Source organism: Entelurus aequoreus, linkage group LG26 (genome assembly GCF_033978785.1).
Source record: "Entelurus aequoreus isolate RoL-2023_Sb linkage group LG26, RoL_Eaeq_v1.1, whole genome shotgun sequence".
In the NCBI taxonomy this organism is placed as follows: Eukaryota; Metazoa; Chordata; class Actinopteri; order Syngnathiformes; family Syngnathidae; genus Entelurus; species Entelurus aequoreus.
The window spans coordinates 3706455-3719635 of record NC_084756.1 but is presented as its reverse complement, the minus strand read 5'-3'; the positions used below and the strand labels follow the sequence as shown (position 1 = coordinate 3719635).

The window sequence follows — 13181 nt, the reverse complement described above, 5'->3', positions numbered from 1 at the left end:
AAAAGTAAATAAGTAATATTCGGGGAAGTAAGTTACATTTCATATGGTGAGATGATTATTTTGAAAAATAACATGGTACACTTACAGGCAGGCGAAAATTTCCGCGAACACAAAATATCACTTCTAGGTTTTTTGTGATGAAATAGCAACAGGGCTTAAAAATTGTGGCACGGAAACGCAATGCATTGTGGGTCTTAGCGTGGCTGAATGCAGTTCTCGGTCCTAAATGTTTGTTCTTTTCCTGAACAAGTTCAAAACGTGGCGCGAACGTCAATAATTGCCACAATCGTGGTCATGATTGCTTCTCTCTCTTTTTTTCCACAATTTCTCTACTTTTTCCTCAGTTTTGATCTTTTTTTCCCCATTTTTTTATGTTCCTTTTTTCCAAATGTTTCCTCTTTTTACCGCATTTTTTCCTCCCAATGTTCCTCTTTATTCTCAATTTTCTTTTCTAAATGTTTTTTTCATTTTTTTCTCCGTTACTCATTTTTTCCACAATTTCTCTATTTTTTCCTCAGTTTTGATCTTTTTTTTAATGTTCTTTTTTCTAAATGTTTCCTCTTTTCTCCATAATTTTTCCTCCCAATGTTCCTCTTTATTCTCAATTGTCTTTATTTTTTTTAAATGTTTTTTTTATTTTTTTTATCCATGTTACTCATTTTTTCCACAATTTCTCTATTTTTTCCTCAGTTTTGATCTTTTTTTTAATGTTCTTTTTTCTAAATGTTTCCTCTTTTCTCCATAATTTTTCCTCCCAATGTTCCTCTTTATTCTCAATTGTCTTTATTTTTTTAAAAATGTTTTTTAAATTTTTTTTATCCATGTTACTCTTTTTTTCCACAATTTCTCTATTTTTTCCTCAGTTTTGATCTTTTTTTTCTAATTTTTTTAATGTTCCTTTTTTCCAAATGTTTCCTCCCAATGTTCCTCTTTATTCTCAATTTTAATTTTTTTGTTAAATGTTTTTTTCATTTTTTTCTCATTGTTACTCTTTTTTTTCCACAATTTCTCTATTTTGTCCTCAGTATTGATCTTTTTTTTAATGTTCCTTTTTTCCAAATGTTTCCTCTTTTTTCCACAATTTTTCCCCCCAATGTTCAAATTTAAAACGTGGCACGAACGTCAATAACTGCCACAATTGTGGTCATGATCGCTTCTGGAAAAAAACAAGCTAATAAAAGAGGACAATTAGCCTGATAGCAGCCCTGAGACGATCAAACATGACTTTTAACGCCATCACCTGGAACATGTTCACGGCATTTTCACACTGGCAAAATTTTGTCTAGTATTCTTAAAAAAGCAGTATTCCTACTCAAAGATCAATAACTTAGAAAACCTTCAATTTTATACTGTGTATGCTAGGGTTGTACAATATACCGGTACTAGTATACAATCGGTACTAATGAATCAAAAACGGTACTATACTCTGTTTGAAAAGAACCGGTTCCTCATTTAAAATTTGTTTTTTTCTTAATGGGCATGACGGCACGTCTTGACATTGCTGGTTCTACGAGCGGAGGAGCATGTTCGGCAGCGCACACACACAGAGTACTTACAAGCAGACACATTGTGTAGACAGAAAAGGGAGAACAGACGCGTTTTGGTGTAAAAAGTAAAGATAAAGGTGAAGTTATAACACTGAAACACCCTCAGGAAGAGCTGCTTTAAGACATGGCTAGCTAGCTAGCAGCAAACGTCCATCTGCAGTCGGCAGTTTTTAGCTGATTGATTGATTGATTGATTGATTGATTGATTGAAACTTTTGTTAGTAGATTGCACAGTACAGTACATAGTCACTACAATTGACCACTCAATGGTAACACCCGAATAAGTTTTTCAACTTGTTTAAGTCGGGGTCCACATAAATCACTTCTAAATCACTAATCCTGGCCTCCATGGCGACAAATAAAGTACAAGTACATTATCACTGGAGGACGAGGAATAGTTAAACATGCTTCACTACACACATTAGGAGGATACAATAGCTCACCGGCGTCACAATGTAAACAAACACCATGGGTGGATCTACACTGTAATGATACCAAGTACAGGCGTGTATCTAGTCGATACTACTATGATTAAGTCAATATTTTTTGGCATCTCATGGCTAACAGCAAGCTAGCACCCCAGACTGTAAAATACCATGGGTGGATCTACACCTGACATCCACTGTAATGATACCAAGTACAAGAGCGTATCTAGTTAATACTACTATTATTATATCGATATTTTTTACTGTCACAAAATCTTTTTTCCTTTAAAAAAAAAAAATCATATTATGTTTATAAAGTCAGTAAATACATCCCTGGACACATGAGGACTTTGAATATGACCAATGTATGATCCTGTAACTACTTGGTATCGCATCGATACCTAAATGTGTGGTATCATCCAAAACTATTGTCAAGTATCAAAGAAGAGAAGAATAAGTGATTATTACATTTTAACAGAAGTGTAGATAGAACATGTTAAAACAGAAAATAAGCAGATATTAACAGTAAATGAACAAGTAGATAAATCAATCCATTTTTAGGGACCGCAATGTCCCTTTGGGATGAGGACCCTATTGTATTTGTAAGGTTTTATTCTTTTTCTTTCTTTATTATTATACCGCAGCTTTGAGCTGTAATTTGACCCCTTTAACATGCTTCAAAACTCACCAAATTTGACACACACATCAGGACTGGCGAACATTGCGATTTAATCAAAAAAACAAACCCCAAAACTCAAAATTGCGCTCTAGCGCCCCCTAGGAAGAAAACACAGACAAAACTGCCTGTAACTTCCAGCAGGAATGTCGTAGAGACATGAAACAAAAACCTCTATGTAGGTCTCACTTAGACCTAGATTTCATACACTGACACCCTTTCAGCAAAAATCTACAGGAAGTTTGCAATTCCCCCTTCAAAACAAAAGTTTTGTAAAAACAGTCACTTTTGCCTCTTTGAGCTAGAATTTGACCCCCTTAACATGCTTCAAAACTCACCAAACTGGACACCCCCATCAGGACTGGCAAAAATTGCGATCTAATAAAAAAACAAAACAACCCCAAAACTCAAAATTGGGCCCCCTAAGAAGAAAACACAGACAAAACTGCTCCTAGGAATAAAACAGACAAAACTGCCTGTAACTTCCAGTAGGAATGTCATAGAGACATTAAACAAAAACCTCTATGTAGGTCTCACTTACACCTACATTTCATATACTGACATCTTTCAGCAAAAATCTACAGGAAGTTTGCAATTCCCCCTTCAAAAGAAAAGTTTTGTAAAAACAGTCACTTTTGCCTCTTTGAGCTATAATTTGACCCCCTTAACATGCTTCAAAACTCACCAAACGGGACACACACACCAGGACTGGCAAAAATTGCGATCTAATAAAAAAACAACAACCCCAAAACTCAAAATTGCGCTCTAGCGCCCCCTAGGAAGAAAACACAGACAAAACTGCCTGTAACTTCCAGTAGGAATGTCATAGAGACATGAAACAAAAACCTCTATGTAGGTCTCACTTAGACCTACATTTCATATATTGACAACCCCCAGCAAAAATCAACAGGAAGTTTGCAATTCCCCCTTCAAAACAAAAGTTTTGTAAAAACCGGTCACCTTTTTTCAAACATTATCTCCTCTGAGCGTGCTTGTCGTGTCGGCTTCAAACTAGCACAGGAGAGAGATTGAACCCTTCTGATTAAAAGTTGAGGAGATAGTTTTAATTCCTGCTCCGGTTTGGATTTTATGTGCCATCAAAGTCGGTCCCGTCCATCGCTGCTTGCAGCTTTAATTACAGTTTGTCCCTCATAATGTGTACAAAATAATAGGTGTATAAATGACACAATATGTTACTGCATACGTCAGCAGACTAATTAGGAGTCTTTGTTTGTTTACTTACCACTAAAAGACAAGTTGTCTAGTATGTTCACTATTTTATTTAAGGACTAAATGACAATAATAAACATATGTTTCATGTACACTAAGATTTTTTGTTAAAATAAAGCCAATAATGCAATTTTTTAGTACTTTTGTAGTACTGGTCATTTTAGTACCGGTACTAAAATATTGGTATGGGGACAACCCTAGTGTCAAAGTTCCATACAAGGGGGTCCATTTATATAACGCAGTTGTGCCATGGACTCTGAATGTCCACCCCTTTAGTCAATCGTGTTGTTTCTCACCAGACTTACCGTCCTGTCGTGTGTGGGTGACAGTTACACGTCTTCATTGCTACACTCAGACCTTCTTCTTGTTGACTCTTTGACTTCATTTCCCACTAAGCTAACGAGCTGTGTTATTGTGCCCGGTGCTGGAATGACACAATCATTCTTACCTGCAACCTGCTTCCTGTCGTCCTTTGCATCCTAAAAAGAGATTGTGACACTTAAACAGTTAATCTTTATCAGACCCTCCAAAAAGAAGGAAAAAATATATATAATAATACAAATGACAAAATATGGCTACTAGTACCCAATCCACCAATCAGGTTTCGGCAGCCGAGCAACAGTGTGTAACTTTTTCGAAACAAAGGGACTAAAAAATAAGAATTTCTATAAAACTTAACTATAGAACTTAATGGAGTGTAAAAATAAAGAAAGAAGATCATTTAGTATTACTACATCTCGTTATGATGACATTATTTGTCAAATGTTCTCAACTACAAAAAAAAAGCATGAAGCTTTAAAAGCGTCATAATTTGTTTTCTGACTTCCTTGCATGCATGTTGTATAATTTGACATGTTCACTGATTTTATTGTGAGTAAATGATCTAGTAAACAGTGTGCTACGTTACATGTACGTGTCCAACAGGTTGGTAGATGAGAATACATCTAAACATAAAATATACTGTAGAAATGCACCCAATTGCAGGAAATATAGTTTATTTTCTACATTTTCTTTTGGGATTTGTGTGGCAGAACGTTATGCTGATTAAAAAAAAGGAAAAGAAAATTGAATATAAAACAGGGAAATTGTGGGACAAAAACATTGAGGAAAAAATCATTTCAATGTTTTTTTCATTTTTTTCCCTCCATGTTACTCTTTTTTTCCCCACAATTTCTCTATTTTTTTACTAAAGTTTGACCTTTTTTTTCTCCTTTTTTTAATGTTCATTTTTTCCAAATGTTTCCTCTTTTTTTCAAAATGTTTCCTCCCAATGTTCCTCTTTAATCTCAATTTTCTTTTTCTTTTTTAAAAATGTTTTTTCTTTTTTTTTTCCATGTTACTCTTTTTTTTCACAATTTCTCAATGTTTTCCTCAGTTTAGATATTTTTTTTCTCATTTTTTTAATGTTCCTTTTTTCCAAATGTTTCCTCTTTTTTCCGAAATTTTTCCTCCCAATGTTCCTCTTTATTCTCAATTTTCTTTTCTTTTTTTTTCTCCATGTTCCTTTTTTTTCCCACAATTTCTCTATTTTTTTCCTCAGTTTTGGTCTTTTTTCTCATTTTTTTTAAATGTTCTTTTTCTCCAAATGTTTCCTCTTTTTTCCAAAATATTTCCTCCCAAAGTTCCTCTTTATTCTCAATGTTCTTTTTCTTTTTTTAAAAATGTTTTTTCTTTTTTTTCTCCATGTTACTCTTTTTTTCCCACAATTTCTCAATTTTTTCCTCAGTTTTGATCTTTTTTTTCTCATTTTTTAATGTTCTTTTCCTCCAAATGTTTCCTCTTTTTTCCAAAATTTTTCCTCCCAATGTTCCTCTTTATTCTCAATTTTCTTTTTTTTTTAAATGTTTTTTTCATTTTTTTTCTCCATGTTACTCTTTTTCTCCACAATTTCTCTATTTTTTCCTTAGTTTTCATCTTTTTTTTCTAATTTTTTTAATCTTTCTTTTTTCCAAATGTTTCCTCTTTTTTTCCACAAATTTTCCTCCTAATGTTCCTCTTTATTCTCAATTTTCTTTTTTTTCTTTCTCCATGTAACTCTTTTTTTCCACAATTTCTCTATTTCTTTTCTCAGTTTTGATCTTTTTTCTCATTTTTTTTAATGTTCCTTTTTTCCAAATGTTTCCTCTTTTTTCCCACAATTTTTCCTCCCAATGTTCCTCTTCATTCTCCTTTTTTTTCTTTTTTAAATATTTTTTTCATTTTTTTCTTCATGTTACTCTTTTTCCCCCACAATTTCTATATTTTTTCCTCAGTTTTGCCTTTTTTTTTTTTTTCTAATTTCTCTTTTTCCCACAATTTTTTCTCTCAATTTTAGTCTTTTGTTCCCAATGTTCCTCTTTTTTTCCTCAATTTTCTTCTCTTTTCCTCAAAGGCTGCTGTCCTTAATACAAAGCAAATAACATCAGACTAGTTTCATCTAGATTTCTTTCAACATTATTCTTTGCATTCACGGGAAACACTCCATTAGTAGGGATTGCCCATAATCCTTTGCGATTACAACACATTTCTTGAGTCCGAGTAGACTTTAAAGGCAAACTGCACATTTTGGAGTTTTGCCTATCATTCGTGATCCTTTTTAGAGACAACATCACAAATGCATTTTATTTTTTAAAATACAACATATTTTATTTTACTCTAATTTGTAATAATCGGTTTGTGCTAGGTGGCTAACAATGCAGCTAAATGCATCTAAATCACACTAAAAACATGAAAAAATGACCAACAATACTCCTTTACGTGTCCTGACATGAATATTAACAAGTATTAGCGACATTGTTATAAGCGCTAACTCAGAGGAACTACTTTTAGCGGCGCCGTGATCACAGAGAGCAAAACCTTCTTGCACACGTTCACAGTGTGAAGAAACATGTTGCTTTTATTACAAATATTGTTTTACTTGAATATGACTCACAATTATCATTTTTGTTCGTATTTGATGTGTGTAGGGGGGGGGGGGGCACAGCTGTCAATCATCTCGTGGTGGATTGAGCCTTGAGTGGCGGCGCCTCTGATCCGCATGAAGACTAGTCAATGTGGTCACATGGCCTCAGCTGACGCCCGTCTCACGCACTCCTCTCGCCCCCACCTCCCTTCCTCCTCCCCCCTCCATCCCTCCCCCCCCCCCGGCAGATGGACCCCCTGGAGACGGACGCAGACATGCACTCCCTGGGCAGCACCTCCTGGCTCTTGGACCAGCGGGACTCCAGCCGGCGGCCCGTCAGCACCAAGTACGAGACCACCATATTCTGAGGGCCCGCCCCCCTATCGCCCCCTCCCCTAAGCCCCGCCCCCCCCCCTGTCCCCTCCCCTGCATTGTCCTCGCACACAAACGCAGTTGGAGCCCCGTGCCTTCTGACTGTGACGGCGTCGCCACCCTCAGGGCTGCCCCTCCCCCTTTGCACTCTTCCTCCTTTTGCCCATGCCAAGGACTCCCTTGACTCCGCCTCCTCGCCATTCGGCGCCTTGGAAGATCCACAGAAGCGAGCTATCTGCCAACCAAACTGCCTCTCCCCCCCCACCCCCCTCCCTCCCCCCCATGACAACATGCATCCGCCTCCCTGACGGCACCCGGAGGTTGCTTATTTTATTCTTAACAATCCTTTTTTTTTTTTTTTTGACACTTTTGCAACATTTTACATTAATTTTCTTCTTCCATGTGTAGCCTATCCTGTCTTACCAGGCATCTACCACTGTGAGGCGCTGTGAGGAGGCCGCGCGACTTAGCCCGGGATGCCAAAAAGACAAATCGATGAAAACAAAAAGTAGCAGTTTGTTGTTTTTGTTGTTTTGTCCCTTCTTCTATGCATTTGTTCTGTGCTCACCAACACTCTTTGCTGCACTTTGATGTTCCCTCCATGGCGATGATTCTCCCTCTGGACGCCTGCCGGGTCAAGACTTGTAGCACAGGGCCGTCAAACTCGTGTCGCAGTAAATTTAAACATTTATTGAAAATATGCATGTGGGTAATTACAGGGTTTGTGCGGGTCATTAAAAGGATTTTTTTTGCAAAAATGGAGGCCTTACATGGCTTTAAATGTGATGTCCAGACACATTAACACACATTTAATTAATCACACCTGCTATTAGCTATTAAAGGCAGGCAGCAGTTCACGTTGTGTAAATGCTAAATAAAAAGAGAATACAATGATGTGCAAATCCTTTTCAACCTAAATTCAATTGAATAATAATAATAATAATAATAATAGATTTTATTTGTAAAAAGCACTTTATATTGAGTAAACAATCTCAAAGTGCTGCAGTGTATTAAAAAAAAAAAAAAAAGATAATAAAGAAATAAATAGAAATAAAAACTAGAACAGCCAAATAGCTATAGCTAGTATGCACATATCTAAAAAAAAAAAAAAGCCTTTTTTAAAAAGTATCCACAGTCTGCGGTGCCCTCAGGTGGTCAGGGAGCGCATTCCAACTAGACTGCAAAGACAAGATATTTCATGTTCACACTGAGAAACGTTGTTATTTTTTGCAAATATGGGCTCATTTGGAATTTGATGCCTGCAACAGGTTTCCAAAAAGTTGGCACAAGTATCAATAATAATAATAATAATAATAATACCTGGGATTTATATAGCGCTTTTCTAAGTACCCAAAGTCGCTTTACATGTTAAAAACCCATCATTCATTCACACCTGGTGGCGGTAAGCTACTTTCGTAGCCACAGCTGCCCTGGGGTAGACTGACGGTGTGGCAAAAAAGACAGAGAAAGTTAGGAGTGCTCATCAAAACACTTATTTGGTGAACAGGCTAATTGGGAACAGGTGGGTGCCATGATTGGGTATAAAAGCAGCTTCCATGAAATGCTCAGTCATTCACAAACAAGGACGGGGCGAGGGTCACCACTTTGTCAACAAATGCCTGAGCAAATTGTTTAAGAACAACATTTCTCAACCAGCTATTGCAAGGAATTTAGGGATTTCACCATCTACGCTCCGTAATATCATCAAAAGGTTCAGAGAATCTGGAGAAATCACTGCATGTAAGCCATGATATTATGCACCTTCGATCCCTCAGGCGGTGCCGCATCAAAAAGCGACATCAGTGTGTAATAGATATCACCACATGGGCTCAGGAACACTTCAAAACCCACTGTCAGTAACTACAGTTGGTCGCTACATCTGTAAGTGCAAGTTAAAACTCTACTATGCAAAGCCAGATAGATGAGCTCGGTCCCAGCGAGGCCGGCGGTGTTTCTGGGTGTTGTTGATAAATGGCTGTGGCTTTGCATAGTAGAGTTTTAACTTGCACTTACAGATGTAGCGACCAACTGTAGTTACTGACAGTGGTTTTCTGAAGTGTTCCTGAGCCCATGTGGTGATATCCTTTACACACTGATGTCGCTTTTTGATGCAGTACCGCCTGAGGAAACCAAGGTAAGTAATATCATCGCTTACGTACAGTGATTTCTCCAGATTCTCTGAACCTTTTGATGATATTACGGAGCGTAGATGGTGAAATCCCTAAATTCCTTGCAATAGCTGGTTGAGAAATGTTGTTCTTAAACAATTTGCTCAGGCATTTGTTGACAAAGTGGTGACCCTCGCCCCGTCCTTGTTTGTGAATGACTGAGCATTTCATGGAAGCTGCTTTTATACCCAATCATGGCACCCACCTGTTCCCAATTAGCCTGTTCACCCGTGGGATGTTCCAAATAAGTGTTTGATGAGCATTCCTCCACTTTCTCAGTCTTTTTTGCCACTTGTGCCAGCTTTTTTGAAACATGTTGCAGGCACCAAATTCCAAATGAGCTAATATTTGCAAAAAATAACAAAGTTTACCAGTTCGAACGTTAAATATCTTGTCTTTGCAGTCTATTCAATTGAATATAAGTTGAAAAGGATTTGCAAATCATTGTATTCTCTTTTTATTTACCATTTACACAACGTGACAACTTCACTGCTTTTGGGGTTTTGCACATTCTCAGATACAAACAGTCTTGTGAGCCAATTATTATTCACTATATAGTAACATTAATATTCAAGATGATCATTGTCGAATGCTTACAATTTTGTCTATACAGACAATTGTAAGATTTTGACTATATATATATATATATATATATATAATTATCTTCTTACAGTTAGTGGCATTAAAATACATTAAAAAAACATCACATTGGATTTTCTGATGCCTGCAGAAACATTAAGTAACCTGTGATTCATTAATTAAACTTCAAGTTTAATTACAGATTACAGCACTTAAGTAAATGTATACCGTATTTACCGGACTATAGAGCGCACTAAACTCTAGAAGAAAATATTTTCCATATATTAGCCGTACCAGACTATAAGTCGCCGATATATATGTTGTTAAATGAGTTATTTACACAGAAATATTTAGTAAATGTTTATTTACATACCTTAGTTGTGTCCAAACGGTGTCTGTAACAGGGCAGTAAAACGGCTGATCAAACAAAACAGAAGTCATGGTCATGGACTCCAATCAGCTAAACAGACTCAATAACTCCACGGTGACGTTTTGGTGACTTTACTGAGGAATTTGCGAAAGTGAAACAATACAAAAAGAATGTAAGTTAATAATACTAACACAGACACTCGTAAACCTGTTAGCATATTAGCTTGGTTACATTACGATAGCACTTAAATTTTGCATGAAAACACTCCTACAGACATCACACATGGGACGCTTTAGTCAGTAAGAATTGTTTTAGTTATATTGGAAAACTTACCAACGTTGCTCGGAGCGATGAATTAAGAATCCATACGAGTAGAAACAGCTACGGGTGACTAGAAGACGGCACGGCTCTTGAGTTCCGGTTCAAAGCTTTAAGCAGAAGAGACACACTTGTCCAAAAAGATGGCGCCATAGCACCCAAACAATAACACACCTTTTCATGTCTTTGCACGTGTTTCATGAAAATTATTTGCATAATGGCCGCCAGAGAAGAAACATCCACAAATTAGCTGCGCCGTTTTATAAGCCGCAGGGTTCGAAGCGTAGGGAAAAAAGTAGCGGCTTATAGTCCGGAATTTACGGTATTTAATTTGTTCTTTTTTTTGTAAAACAGTACTTAATAATGTAATAAAAATGATTAAATTATACACATTTTATTATGTCAAGATTAAAAGAACAAATGTATTTTGTAAAAAAAAAAAAAAAAGAGTATTTTATTGACACATTTCCAGGCTTCTGTGGGCCACATGTGGCCCCCGGGCCTTGAGTTTAACACCTGTGCTTTAGCGCCAAGTGTGGCACACGTGGTAGAAGAAGCGCATTTCAGTGTTGTGTTGCTGTTGTGTTGTTACGAATGGATTTGATACGCCATGTTTGTCATCTTTCAAAAAGGGGGCTCCGCCTCCTCCTCCGCCTCCTGCACTGTCAATCAAAAGCTTGTTGTGGAGTCGACACACTTTGTGCGCCACCTTTGGATTGTTGTCACGTCACCGTTTGTGTGTCTGTGTGCACACAGAGGATGTTGCCACGTCACCGTTTGTGTGTCTGTGTGCACACACAGGGGATGTTGTTGTCACGTCACCGTTTGTGTGTCTGTGTGCACACACAGGGGATGTTGTTGTCACGTCACCGTTTGTGTGTCTGTGTGCACACACAGGGGATGTTGTTGTGTTGGACTGTTGACCTGTGTGTGTGTTTGTGCGACACCATTCCGACTGTTGGCTTCCACCGGTGATGCATGAATGCACTGTTCTTTGTTAGGTGTGTGTGTGTGTGTGTGTGTGTGTGTGTGTGTGTGTGTGTGTGTGTGTGTGTGTGTGTGTGTGTGTGTGTGTGTGTGTGTGTGTGTGTGTGTGTGTGTGTGTCGTCTCCTCCGGCTCCATCTTGAACATTCCAGCCCGATCATCTTCACTCATCCCTCATCCCGCCAAACACGTCGTCACGTACCTTCTCCCATTTTGTGTGTCGCCACGGCAACCTGCTCTCGTACGGCTGCAAAGTAAAAAACGGTTACAAGAGGTTCAAACTTGGAAAAAAAAGTAGTTTTCTCAAAGCCAAACTAAAACCGGTTCGAGTAGAACCTGAAGCCCAGGCCTAACCCTCCCAAGCATGGGAAATTTTGTTTGCATTTTTTAACATTTATTTTTCACCTCAACATATCAATGAAAAGAAAGGGACAAGCGGTATAAAATGGATGGATACAAATACAATCTAAACTAAATGTGTTGAACGCTGCTGGCCTCAACACAATCCCAACACTGTTAGTTCCCACCCTGCTGTATTTATGTATTTAATATTAATAACATCTAAAAATAATTATATTAATCAAATATGAAAATAATTTTAATTAAAAAAATGATGCATAAAAAATTCACATACAATTGTGTGGTGCTAAAATAAATACTCTAAATTAATAATATATAATAATAAATGTGTTTAAGTGTCAAAAGTAAAGTGCAAATTAAAAAAAACAGATTCACCAATTTAGTCATAATTTTTGCGCTTCAGAAACTTCTCTGACTTTAGTTCCAGACTTCTTCTGTTTGATATTCTAGGGGGCGCCCGTGGCCCAACACTGGGCCCCTGGCCCTATGGTTAAGACCCAGTGCTCTACAGTAAGACCTTGGACCTTGGTCCATGGCTTTTGTCTGCAAAGTAAAAACAGGTACAAAAGGGTTAAAACTTTGAAAATGTAGTTTTCTCAAAGCAGAACTAAAACCGGTTCGAGTAGAACCTGAAGCCCAGACCTAACCCTCCAAGGCATGGGAAATTTACGCAAAAACCCGCAAGTTTGCATTTTTTTAACATTAATTTTTCACCTCAAAAGATCAATAAAAAGAAAGGGACAAGCGGTAGAAAATGGATGGATACAAATACAATCTAATAAAATCTAAAAATAATTATATTAATCAAATATGAAAATAATTTTAATAAAAAAATGATGCATACAAAATTTACATACAATTGTGTGGTGCTAAAATAAATACTCTAAATGAATAATATATAATAATGAATGTGTTTAAGTGTCAAAAGTAAAGTGCAAATAAAAAAAAACAGATTCACCAATTTAGTCATAATTTTTGCGCTTCAGAAACTTCTCTGACTTTAGTTCCAGACTTCTTCTGTTTGCTATTCTAGGGGGCGCCCTATGGTTAAGAACCAGTGCTCTACAGTAAGACCTTGGACCTTGGTCTATGGCTTTTGTCTGCAAAGTAAAAACAGGTACAAAAGGGTTAAAACTTTGAAAATGTAGTTTTCTCAAAGCAGAACTAAAACCGGTTCGAGAAGAACCTGAAGCCCAGACCTAACCCTCCAAGGCATGGGAAATTTACGCAAAAACCTGCAAGTTCGCATTTTTTTAACATTAATTTTTTG

The 13181-nt window shown here is 37.2% G+C and overlaps 1 protein-coding gene across 6 annotated transcripts in view; it reads left to right on the top strand.

The window, feature by feature from the left end:
- The window catches only part of anks1ab (ankyrin repeat and sterile alpha motif domain containing 1Ab), a 181690-nt gene that overhangs the window by 145967 nt on the left and 22542 nt on the right, over positions 1-13181 (top strand). For 2 of the 6 annotated variants that reach the window (XR_009824668.1, XR_009824667.1), the window contains 2 exons: positions 7008-7451; positions 7540-7889. The exons of 2 other annotated variants lie outside the window; for them this stretch is intronic. Coding sequence is in view for 2 of the 4 variants with exons in the window: in XM_062037800.1 (XP_061893784.1) it covers positions 7008-7105; positions 7540-7573 (132 nt within the window). In the remaining 2 variants the exon portion in view is untranslated. Of the gene's footprint in view, positions 1-7007; positions 7452-7539; positions 7890-13181 lie in introns of those variants that run through there. 2 more of the 6 variants (XM_062037800.1, XM_062037802.1) reach the window with 1 other exon arrangement.